Source organism: Dreissena polymorpha, chromosome 3 (assembly GCF_020536995.1).
Source record: "Dreissena polymorpha isolate Duluth1 chromosome 3, UMN_Dpol_1.0, whole genome shotgun sequence".
In the NCBI taxonomy this organism is placed as follows: Eukaryota; Metazoa; Mollusca; class Bivalvia; order Myida; family Dreissenidae; genus Dreissena; species Dreissena polymorpha.
The window spans coordinates 150,936,056-150,949,149 of NC_068357.1; the positions used below are offsets into that span (position 1 = coordinate 150,936,056).

General features: G+C 35.1%; 1 protein-coding gene across 13 annotated transcripts in view; it reads left to right on the forward strand.

Moving 5' to 3' along the window:
- Positions 1-13,094, forward strand: part of LOC127871972 (oxidation resistance protein 1-like) — a 91,734-nt gene that overhangs the window by 38,504 nt on the left and 40,136 nt on the right. For 11 of the 13 annotated variants that reach the window (XR_008045661.1, XM_052415279.1, XM_052415283.1 and 8 more), the window contains 2 exons: positions 1,498-1,551; positions 8,960-9,019. Coding sequence is in view for 11 of the 13 variants with exons in the window: in XM_052415279.1 (XP_052271239.1) it covers positions 1,498-1,551; positions 8,960-9,019 (114 nt within the window). In the remaining 2 variants the exon portion in view is untranslated. Of the gene's footprint in view, positions 1-1,497; positions 1,552-8,959; positions 9,020-10,818; positions 10,946-13,094 lie in introns of those variants that run through there. The other 2 variants (XM_052415285.1, XM_052415290.1) reach the window with 2 other exon arrangements.

Consider the following 13,094-nt stretch of genomic DNA (forward strand, 5'->3'; position numbering starts at 1 on the left):
CGTGGGAACGGGAGGAGCTATCGGATAATATTGGGTCATTCATGCGCAGACACTGTATACTTTGAATACAGAGTTAATATCGTCGTCTGCCTTCAAAATAGCGACTGGACGCTAAGTCGTATAAAGAGATTAGCAAATGAAAAAAAAACCCTGACAATACCCGAATAAATATTTTTTAGCTGACCACTATTTATGTTTCTACCGCATATTTACCATATCTGAAGTAAAGAGTGGTAATTAAATAATTAATTTTATGATGCTAATAGAGTCTATTACACCTTTCTGCCTATTGCCGAATTAAATTGAAAGGTGATAATTAATTTGTTTTTTATTCCCAAACTAGCCTTAATGACAGCAGCGTATTTTAAAGAGATCATGAAAAACACGAGCGGTTTAATTGTATTTTAAGTTTAATTAAAGTATCGAGTTTGTAACACTTCAGAAAAGTAATTCATCTAGACAACTATAAAAACGGAAGTACATGTAACCATTTTCATCTTATTACTTTATTATTATTATAATTATTATCGTCCTGAATATTGTCGAATCGAATTAAATGCGAAAACAAAAGACAGCGTCTCTGCTTCTTTCTTTTGCAATTATGACTGCTTGACCCGGATGTCAGCAAGCGGCCCGTGTGTTATCAGTAACAATCAATGGTAATATAAACAATAGACAGAGATATTTATTATGCAACTGTCATGACAACAGCACTATAACACATCCCGATCAATATACTGGGGTATTACTGTGAAACAGATAGTTGACAACACCAAATTGATTTGCTATTTTCACAACACAAAAATATATTGACAAATTTTTTCGGAAATGGCCGATTTCGGACACTGATTTTTAAGTGCGTATTTTACTCGGATTTTCAATTTTTACCAATAAATTTTGACCAAACTCGGGGGTGCGTATTATACACGAGGGCGTATTATATTCGTGGATTTACGGTAATACACATCAAGAGGGTTGTTAATTAGTTAATACACGTCACGATGGTTGTTAATGAGGTAATACACATCAAGAGGGATGTTGATGAGGTAATAAACATCAAGAGGGTTGTTAATGACGTAATGCACATCATGAGGGTTGTTAATGAGGTAATACATATCATCATGGTGATGTTAATTAGGTAATACACATCATGATGGTTGTTAATGAGGTAATACACATCAAGAGGGATGTTGATGAGGAAATAAACATCAAGAGGGTTGTTAATGAGGTAATGCACATCATGAGGGTTGTTAATAAGGTAATACACAGCAAGTGGGTTGGTAATGAGGTAATACACAACAAGTGGGTTTGTAATGAGGTAATACACATCATGATGGTTGTTAATAAGGTAATACACATCAAGAGGGTTGTTATTAAAGTTATACACAATTTCCCTTAGAAAAGTAACTAGTAATCCTGTAAAGATGCAAAGTGGCAAACAAATGGTTAGGATCATTATTCCACGCCTTGCATGCAATTTTGGGTCATCCTTTCCAGATAAAGACCCAAAGAAGTCCATAAAGGGTAAAATTGGGGGCACGAAACCGGTTGGTAAGTTTTCAGCAATCTTTTGGCTCACAGATCAAGTTTGCATTGTAACTAGTTAACATGTAAACTGCTCACTCATAGAGTTGAATCTGTGTGAGACAAGTAATTTGACAGATCTGAGTAATTCTGTATATAAGTAAGTTTTTCAATATTTTTTACAGTATTGTAATAAAGATATGAATTAAAGCACTGATGCTTTTTTTAAAGTAATAAATATCTAAAAAAAATAATATTTTTTAATATTAAAAAAAAATTAATAAAAGGTTGGGCAGCAACAAATTCATAAGCTGTTTGTTTTTCCCTTTACTAAATTTTGGCGATCAATAACAACTGATTAAATTGTTGTTGCCTTGGTCTCATAATCTGTGAATGAGCAGTTTTTATTTGTTTTAAATATTGCTTATTCAGAAATGCATAGCTTTATATTAGCAATATCTTATGTATTTACTAACATTTGCCGAAATATTTTAATCTGAACTTGCAATTATTATCATGTAACTCTGTATCAATGTAAAGGTTAGAGGGTTTGCATACAAGTTTTTATTAATTAATACATGTACATATTAAAGAAGGTTTGAAAATTTTTAAACTTTCTCCTGTGTAACTAAATATATACATGCAGGGTTCTCAATAAGAGCCGGCCGCCGGCCAAATAAGCCGTTTGAAATCAGATTTTGGCCGGTTGAAAATCGCTCAGATTCGGAAAATCGGCAATATACTTTTCGAAATTTGCGTGTTTTTTCAGTAATTTTGCTTCTTTTTGCTATTAAGCAAAGACGTTTCTTAATTATCTCCCTTAACGCATTGCACCACAACAACAATGAAAAGGCACAAATTGAAATCGGTAAAAAAGCAGTCAAATATTTTGATGTTCTTTATATCACATGGTGAATTTTTTGTTCCTGATTGCTGGCGTTTTTTGTGTTAATGCAAAGTTGTTTGTTGTTGTGAAAGTTTATTTTAATTCAGTTTCAAACTAGAAGTGTCACGCAAAATGTGCATGGTAGACAGACGACCAGTGGCTGTGAATCTGATGACAGTAATGGTGACTGGGATGATTAGTAAATGTCCAGAATCACGAGTTAAAATTTTACAAAAGTAATAAAGAGCTTTTTTCATTTATCTTTTGTTAGTTAAAAAAGCTAAAATTCATAAAATGCACAAAAAATGCTCAAATTTAAGTGCCTGGTTGACAATTATAATAGCTATAAAATGGCCCAAAATGCAGGAAATCAAGTGCTCAATTTTAAAATTTTACTGGCAAGCATGACCCGCCCCTGCGAAATGTTGTTCTGCAGTTCACGTGAACAGAAAATGAGCCACGTCTGTGAAAAGTTCTTGAAATTTTAGTTCATAAACTGTTCATGAACACTAATGACATGAAGTGTTCATGAAATATTCTTGAAACCTAATGGCATGAAGTGTTCATGAACTATTCTTGAACCCTTATGGCATGAAGTGTTCATGAACTATTCTTGAACCCGTATGGCATGAAGTGTTCATGAACTATTCTTGAACCATTATGGCATGAAATGTTCATGAACTATTCATGAACATCAATGGCATGAAGTGTTCATGAACAGTTCATGAACAACAAAATTCTTGAAAAATTCTTCAGGGTTTTGCTGTTCACGAAAAGTTCATGAACATTTTCCTTCTATTTTTCAATGGCTCATTTTCTGTTCATGAACTGTAAGTGAATAGTTCATGAACCATAGTTCTTCAAGAGTTCATAAACTGAGGTGGCATGAAGTGTTCATGAACTATTCATGAACAAGAATTTGTCAATTTTGCAAAGGTTATCATAAGTGTTACTAAAGCTCAACAAACAGGTCAGGGTAAGAAGAAACAAGTCTTGTATTAGCACTTAACATAATGATAGCAACATATAACAATAATTTAAATATAACACTAATAACTGAGATACAAGTGGTTTGATAATACTCTTTTAATTTCATAATACAACTTTGCATTATATGTTCATGAATAATTCATGTATTGAAAAGATTATGAATAGTCTCATTTTCAGTTCAAGAATCATTTACTAATCAATGGTTTCCCTGAAATGGTTACACTTACAGTGCCAAAGAACTTGAAATGGAACCAATGGCTGATCAGTTCAGCCGGTAATTTATTAAAGACTTACATTTTCAAATATAACATAAACCATGTGCCTTCCGTTTCAACTTCCTGTGCACACAATATTCTTTCTTTGTAAAAACAGCAATACAATGTACATTGAGTTCTTGATATCATCTTAAACAGTTCTTGAAAAAAGATGTCCTTAAAACGTTCTTAAACTTGTCTTTTAAGTCTTCCAAGAACAATGACAGATCCTTTTAAGAACATATTGGATTCTTAAAAAGTCCATCATACGTTCAAAAACATTGTGTAGACCTGTTTAAGAACATCAGAAGGAAACATGTTGTTCAAAAAAGTTCTTAAAGTGTTCAAGAATAGTTTAAGAATAATTCAAGAACAGGAAAGGCCCTTAAAAAGTTATTGAAGTGTTCCTGAAGGCAGTTCTTGAACAGTTCTTGTACAAATGTTCTAAAAATTCTATAGAACAGGTCAAGAACTCTAACTTACAGTGGTGAAAGTACTATGCATATTCATACTAACTTCACAGGTTTCACAAATCTACAAGATTTGTATGCTAGACATTTCAATATTACTTTCAAAAATATGTATGAAACATCTAGCACAAAGGAATTCATGAATTATTCATGATGGAACCTTAAAGTCTGTCTCAGAAAAGTCATTAGAAATACTTGTGCATGAAATGTTCATCACTAAGTATTTATGGCTAGATGAAGAACTGTTCATGAACTTTGAAATGTTCAACAATAATTCATATACAGTTCATGAACATGTCTTAAGAACAGTTCATGTCCAAAAGTTCATGAACCAAGCTCAGGAACTTTTTCAGAACCGTTCATGAACAGTTCTTGATTGGCTTGAAGTGTTCATGAAATCATGAACAACATTTCGCCGGGGCGGGACCCCCCTAAAATGCCTGTTGGTTTCACATTTTGGCCTGTTTGCTCAAAAGTTATTGAGAACCCTGTGCATGTATGCAAAATGTTGGCATAATGCCAGAAATACATTCCCTTGCCCTCTTACATTTTTCTGATCATATTAAATGACAATTTTGTCTGATATAGCAACATATTATCACTTTGATTGGGTTTAAATAAGCAATCAGCAGAAATATCACCAGAAACAAAACTAAAAAAAATATACTAAATATATACAGGTACACATAACCACAAGTCATACGCTTATGACTCTTTCCAATAATTATTTGCAAGTGAAAAATTGTCCATTAATTATTTGCATTTTAAACTTTTTGTAGGAAACACTTTCTGGTATTTCTTTTACATAGTTACCAAAAAACTTCAACCAAACCTTATACATGTAATGTTATGTGGATGGTTCTTTTTAGTCCCCTACCGGTGAAACGGGAGAGGGACTTATGGTTTGGGCTCTGTGAGCCAGTCTGTCAGTCTGTCATTATTTTCTGGATCCTGCAATAACTTTAAAAGGTCTTCATATTTTTAGCTCACCTGATTGCTCAGGTGAGCTTTTGTGACCGGTCTTTGTCCATCGTACGTTCGTCCGTCCGTCCATCCTTCCATCCGTCCATTAACATTTGCTCGTAATCACTCTAGAGGCCACATTTCTTGTCCCATCTTCATGAAACTTGGTCAGAAGCTTTGTCCCAATGAAATCTCGGCGGAGTTCGAAACTGGGTTGTGCCGGGTCAAAAACTAGGTCACTAGGTGAAAAAAAAGAAAAACCTTGTAAACACTGAAGAAGTCACATTTCATGCACAATCTTCATGTAACTTTGTCAAAATGTTTGTCTTAATGATATCTTGGTTGAGTTCAAAAGTGGTTCCGATCCGTTGAAAAACATGGCCGCCCACTCCTTTAAAAAAACATGGCCGCCAGTGGGCGGGGCAGTTTTCCTTATTTGGCTATAGAGAAACCTTGTAAACATTCTAGAAGTCACAATTTTTGCCCAATCATCATGAAAGTAAGTCAAAACATTGGTTCAATTGATGTCTCAGACGAGTTCGAAAATGGTCGAGATCGGTGAAAAAACATGGCCGCCAGTTGGCGGGGCATTTTTCTTTATATGTATATAGTGGCAGTTTTCCCTATTTGGCTATAGAGAAACCTTGTAAACACTCTAGAAGTTACAAATTTTGCCCAATCATCATGAAAGTTTGTCAAACATTGGTTTTATTGATATCTCGGTTGAGTTTGAAAATGGTCAGGATTGGTGAAAAAACATGGCCGCCAGTGGGCGGGGCATTTTTCTCTATATGTGTATATTGAAAACGTGAACACAGTAGAAGTCACATTTTAACATGGCTGCTGGGAGGGGGGCAGTTTTCTCATTATGCCGCCGCCCCCCCCCCCCCCCCCCTTACGAAGAAGAGGGGGTATATTGTTTTGCTCATGTTGGTCCGTCCGTCCACCAGATGGTTTCCGGATGATAACTCAAGAGCGCTTATGCCAAGGATCATGAAACTTCATAGGTAAATTGATCATGACTCGCAGATGACCCCTATTGATTATCAGGTGACTAGGTCAAAGGTCAAGGTCACGATGACTCGAAATAGTAAAATGGTTTCCGGATGATAACTCAAGAACGCTTATGCCTAGGATCATGAAACTTCATAGATACATTGATCATGACTTGCAGATGACCCCTATTGATTTTCAGGTCACTAGGTCAAAGGTCAAGGTCACGGTGACCCAAAGCAGTAAAATGGTTTCCGGATGATAACTCAAGAACGCTTATGCATAGGATCATAAAACTAGATACATTGATCATGACTCGCAGATAACCCATATTGATTTTCAGGTCACTAGGTCAAAGGTCAAGGTCACGATGACCCGAAATAGTAAAATGGTTTCCAGATGATAACTCAAAAACGCTTAGGCCTAGGATCATGAAATTTTATAGGTACATTGATCATAACTCCTAGATGACCCCTATAGATTTTCCGGTCACTAGGTCAAAGGTCAAGGTCATGATGACCCGAAATAGAAAAATGGTTTCCGAATGATTACTCAAGAACGCTAAGGCCTAGGATCATGAAACTTCATAGGTACATTGATCATGACTCGTATATGACCCCTATTGATTTTCAGGTCACTATATCAAAGGTCAAGGTCACAGTGACCTGAAATAGTAAAATGGTTTCTGGATGATAACTCAAGAACGCTTATGCCTAGGATCATGAAACTTCATAGGTATATTGATCATGACTCGCAGATGACCTCTATTGATTATCAGGTCACTAGGTGAAAGGTCAAGGTCACAGTGCCAAAAAACGTATTCACACAATGGACGTCAAGGTCAGGGTGACTCAACTTAGAAAAATGGTTTTCGGATGATAACTCAAGAATGCTTACGCCTAGGATCATGAAACTTCATAGGTACATTGATCATGACTCTCAGATGAAATAATGATGAAACTTGACCTGGATGTTTGTCTGGACAATATCTAGGTCAAGTTTGACGTTTGGTAAGGATTGAATGAACCAACTCCTCTCAGGTGAGCGAACTAGGGCCATCTTGGCCCTCTTGTTTAATGAAACTTGAAACATGGACAAATGGCAATATGGAGATTATGCATGTCAGTTCATTTTGTTCTTACGTCAATAATTCTGGTTGCTATGGCAACAAATAAACTAGAAGTAGTGCTGAAAATGGTGAAAACTGCGATAACTTTAAAGGTTTTTCATATTTTTTCATGAAACATAAAACACGGATAGATGGCAATATGGAGATTATGCACGTCATTTCATTTTGTTCCTACGTCGAGAATTCTGGTTGCTATATAACAAATAGACCAGAAATATTGCTGAAAATGGTGGAGCTTCACCGGTAGGGAACTTTTATTGCTTGGCAAAAGTCTTGTTCTTACTGGGCTGGTAACAGCAGGTTTGACTTTACAAAAAAATATAACCTTCATATTTACTTATAAACGTCACCTAAAACATAGATTTGATCCGGGCTCTTAGAAAATGGGTTTTATGCGTGTCCCTCAAGTGTGAGCCCAGATTAGCACAGGCTAATCTGAGACGAGAATTTCTTCCTAAACTTAAAAGATTCTTTCCTTAAACAAAAAACAACATACAAGCGTAATGTGTCATCCCAGATTAGCCTGTGCAGTCCGCACAGGAGACCTCCGGTAAATGATATATTTTTATAAAAGTGGAAAGGGTAGTCCCTGATAAGCCTGTGCAGCATAATCCCAATTTTCCAAGAGCAGGACTCAAATTTTCCCGATTATGGGCAATGTCACCAGTTTATGTTCCATGATGGGCAATGTCACCAGTTTATGTTCCATAATAGGCAATGTCACCAGTTTATGTTACATGATGGGCAATGCCACCAGTTTATGTTCCATGATTGTCAATGTCACCAGTTTATGTTCCATATGTAAAGGGTGTGTCATGGGAAAACAAGACTTTATGTTGGTGTGTTAAGTGTCACCCTCATGCTCAGCCTCTGCAGTCCAAAACTGCTAAACCTGGACTACAGGGTCCAATTGAATTGGGTATTTGTGAAGACAGGGCTGTTCTCACCATTCAATTGGAATTAAGTGCCAAATATTACTTCAAATTGAAAAAAGTGGAGTTGCTTGATTTATAACTTTTGAATTATTATTGATAAAACTTTCATAAAACATAAAATACTCAACATAAAGAAATCAGTTAAATGAAAATTACTACTTCAATCTCTTTATTACTTTTAAGTATACTCAACAGGTATATTTTTTTAGACACTTAAAATTTGTACCATCAATTGGAAGTTCAGGACTTGATTTGAACAAATAAAATTGTATTTGCTATTGTGAATTTTACAAAATAATGGCTATTATCAGCGAAAAAAGCCCAGGAAAAAGAGTCTTTTTGAAACAGTAAAACCATACTGATCGAATATGTCATCCTGTCGAGTACAAAATCTGATTTTAAAAAAGACATTATATATATTTGCTTTCTGTCTAGTTTTTGGGCAACATGTCTCATGAATTTTTGTTTTTAATTTGGGTTTATGACTCCAAGGCTATCAAGTTTAGATAATTGGTTTAAAACTTCATTAAATCGACCAATCAAGAACTTAACATTGTTTTCCCTTGGTGATCAGTTAATGGAATAAAGCTATCCTACCCTAATATGTTTGCATGCAAAAATGTCATATTAATATAAATTATCAATATACATTACAGTTCAAGCGAAATAAATGTCCATATCTTAGTCAGAAATGTTTAAGCCAAGCACATTGAATAAACATTGCTGGCAAAATACATTTGTTTTGCATGAGATGTTATTTAAGTTTGTACCCCCATAGTTACTAAACACCTATATTTTGAAATTACTGCGTACAGAAAAGAGCCGCAGCAAGAAGTTAACAAAATGGACTTCTGGCTTTAGGTCTAAAAAAGCAGGTATTTGCTACCTTACATGCTTTCACATTCTGAACATTCCCCCCATTGCTAATCTGCAAAATAATTTTGTTATAAATAGTTTAAAGGCTAACATAAGATTTCTCTTTAACCCTTTGCATGCTGGGAAATTTGTCGTCTGCTAAAATGTTGTCTGCTGAATTTTAAAATAAGCATTTTCTTCAATTTTTTTCAAAGAATACTATCAGAATAGCAAACAGTTTGGATCCTGATGAGACGCCACGTTTTGTGGCATCTCATCTGGATCCAAACTGTTTTCAAGGCCTTTTAAAGGTTCCAGCACTGAAAGAGTTAAAGTTTCACTTTGTAAAGTATATTTATAGTTTATGTTTGTTTAGAACAATCTTCTATACTTTTAAGACATTCAAAGACATTTAAATTTTAGAAACTTCGGTCACAAAATGTGCTATAACTTAGGTTCAGGGACAAAAATGTTTTGCAGAGACTTTATAATCTATTTGCATAAAATGCTAAAAGGAAGACAAGATAATGTTATTTAAGTATTTAACATAAGAATTAATTTTTTAGCTGCAGAATAATTCAAATTATGTTTAATTATTGCTTGTTGTTTGTATTTGAAGACCAGTGAATAAAGACCAACAACAAAGTTTTATCATACATTGTTTGACCTTTATTAAGTGACTTCCTGATAGCATTTTCATCGCATTCAACGAACTTCTTGCTCAGGCACCTATGTCTTGCACCTAGTCTGCAATGGTATGAATAAATATTGCTCATCATACATGCTACATGCTTTCTTTTCTAAATGTAATAATATTAATTCTCAAGTAATATGACATACTTTCTGTTATCTTGTTCGGTTATTCATTAGCGCTTTTACAATCCATTCAGGCTAAATTATATATTTGTTTAGCTTATCAGAGAAATATCTTTAGCGTTAATGTCGATTGTTAAACTAAGGCTTTAACATTTATTTGGAAATAAAGATATAATAAGAAGTATAATATACTTTGTACGGAACACTTTTGCAATTAAATGTAAATGATTCTAAATCTAATCATACTACATTTCTTTTCACATGGCATGTAATGTGTTCATGTTAGTTCGTTTCTTTCTGTTGTTAATGATTTTTGTCTTGGGATTTTTTTCCCGTGCATTCAAATGTATCAAATTAATTACATTATATTGCGTTTTGTAAAAATAAAAATCTACCACCCATAATTTTTGTCTATGTAAGTATTGATGTGATAAAGATTTCTTCTAAAATGATGAGAGCTTACAATTCCTTCTAGAAAGACTTCCATTTTAAATGTAAGAGTAGTAATGTTGGTGATTTTGCAGATAACAGAATATATATATATTTAATGCATGAAAACTATCTCTTTGCTGTCAGATTGTTGTCTAAATATCATGTTGTAATTCTAATTGTATGCATTTTTTTCTTATTTAGTAAGCACTTTCCTAGTTTATCTTGGTAATATAATGTACATGTATGTATGTCACATGATGTATTTCACTCTTTCACACTTGCAAGCCATAATTTATGTAATGTATATAGAGCAAGCAGTCATGACTGTTAAACACTTGCAAAATTGTTACAAAAAGACATTATATTTAATAATCGACTTGCTCAATCAACATCACAATGATTGTAGTTGTAATCTTTGCTGTCATTTTATGTTCAGTATGGATTGAAAAGTACACGCATTTATGTTTGTATCTATTACTATAAAGGCTTAGGTATTTAACCAATACATAGATCAATGCACTTCCCAACTATATGCATTCTTATCACAGATTGTTTGCTATTTAGGTCAATTCCATGTTTGACAAGGGGTTTAAGTATTTGAGAACAAATACTTGTGAGGAATGGAAATGTATATCTTCTTTAGTTGACCCCATTTTGACATATGTGGTTATAGTTTGTGGAGAGCAGGATGTTACTTTGTGAGTTTGTTTGTTAATATATGTGTTGTTTTTATGTCCCCACAGTCTATACTGGGGAACATTGTATTTGCCCTGTCTCTTTGTTGGTTTGTTTGCGTCAAACTTTAACATTGGCCATAACTTTTGCAATATTGAAGATAGCAACTTGATATTTTGCATGCATATGTATCTAATGGAGCTGCACATTTTGAGTGGTGAAAGGTCAAGGTCATCCTTCAAGGTCATAGGTCAAATATATGGGGGGACATAGTGTTTCACAAACATATCTTGTTTTTATGTTATTTTAAAAGATACATTATGGAAATCAATTAAGTTAAAATGACTTTGGAATTTGAAAATTAATTTGTTATGAAAGATATAAAGTGAAAAATGCATAATTATGTCACAAAATATAATCAATAACTTAACGTCTGTAACTTAAATCTTTTTAACTAAACATGCATGCATTATAGGCACCATTAAAGTTACTTTATTATACCCCCACAAACGACGTTTAGGGGGGTATATAGGAGTGAGCTTGTATGTCGGTCTGTCGGTCGGTCCGTATTAAGTGTCCGCTCTCTATTTCAAGTAGTTTTCATCCGATCTTCACCAAACTTGGTCAGAAGTTGTATCTACATGATGTCTAGGCCAAGTTCGAACATGGGCCTTGTCGGGTCAAAAACTAGGTCACTGGGTCACTAAGTGCGTTTTAAACATTCAGCATGTCGTCCGCTCTCTATTTCAAGTAGTTTTCATCTGATCTTCACCAAACTTGGTCAGAAGTTGTATCTAGATGATCTTAAGGCCAAGTTCGAACATGGGCCTTGCAGGGTCAAAAACTAGGTCATGGGGTCACTTAGTGCGTTTTAAACATTCAGCATGTTGTCTGCTCTCTAATTAAAGTAGTTTTCAGCCGATCTTCACCAAACTTGGTCAGAAGTTGTATCTAGATGATGTCTAGGCCAAGTTCGAACATGGGCCTTGCCGGGTCAAAAACAAGGTCACGGGGTTACTTAGTACGTTTTACACATTGAGCATGTTGTCCGCTCTCTATTTCAAGTAGTTAAAATCCGATCTTTACCACACTGGGTCAAAAGTTCTAACTAGATGATGTGTAGGTCAAGTTCAAACATGGGCCATGCCGGGTCAAAAACTAGGTCACGGGTCACTTAGGGCGTTTTAAACATCACAATGTTGTCCGCTCTCTAATTCAAGTTGTTTTCATCCGATCTTCACCAAACTTGGTCAGAAGTTGTATCTAGATGATCTTAAGGCCAAGTTCGAACATGGGCCTTGCCAGGGTCAAAAACTAGGTCACGGGGTTACTTAGTGCGTTTTAAACATTCAGCATGTTGGCCGTTCTCGAATTCAAGTAGTTTTCAGCCGATCTTCACCAAACTTAGTCAGAAGTTGTATCTAGATGATCTAAAGGCCAAGTTCGAACATGGGCCATGCCGGGATAAAAACTAGGTCACGGGGTCACTTAGTGTGTTTTAAGCCTAACCATGTTGTCCGCTCTCTAATTCAAGTAGTTTTTATCCAATCTTCACCAAAATTGGTCAGAAGTTGTATCTTGATAATGTCTAGTGCAAGTTTGAATATGGGTCATGCCGGATCAAAAACAAGGTCACGGGGTCACTTAGGGCGTTTTAAACATCACAATGTTGTCGGCTCTCTAGTTCAAGTAGTTTTCATCCAATCTTCACCAAACTTGGTCAGAAGTTGTATCTAGATGATGTCTAGGTCAAGTTTGAATATGGGTCATGCCAGGTCAAAAACTAGGTCACGGGGTATCTTAGTGCATTTTAAACCTCACCATGTTGTCCGCTCTCTAATTCAAGTAGTTTTCATCAAATCCTCACCAAACTTGGTCACAAGTTTTATCTAAATGATCTCTAGGACAAGTTTGAACATGGGCCATTCCGGGCCTAAAACTAGGTCAGGGAGTCACTTAGTGCGTTTTTTAACATTCAGCATGGTGTCCGCTCTCTAATTCAAGTAGTTTACATCAGATCTTCACCAAATTTGGTCAGAAGTTTTATGGAGATGATCTTAAGGCCAAGTTAGAACATGGGCCTTTCTGGGTCAAAAACTAGGTCAAGGGGTCACTTAGTGCGTTTTAAAAATTGAGCATGGTGTCCGCTGTTTTTTGTGAAGACAACATGCA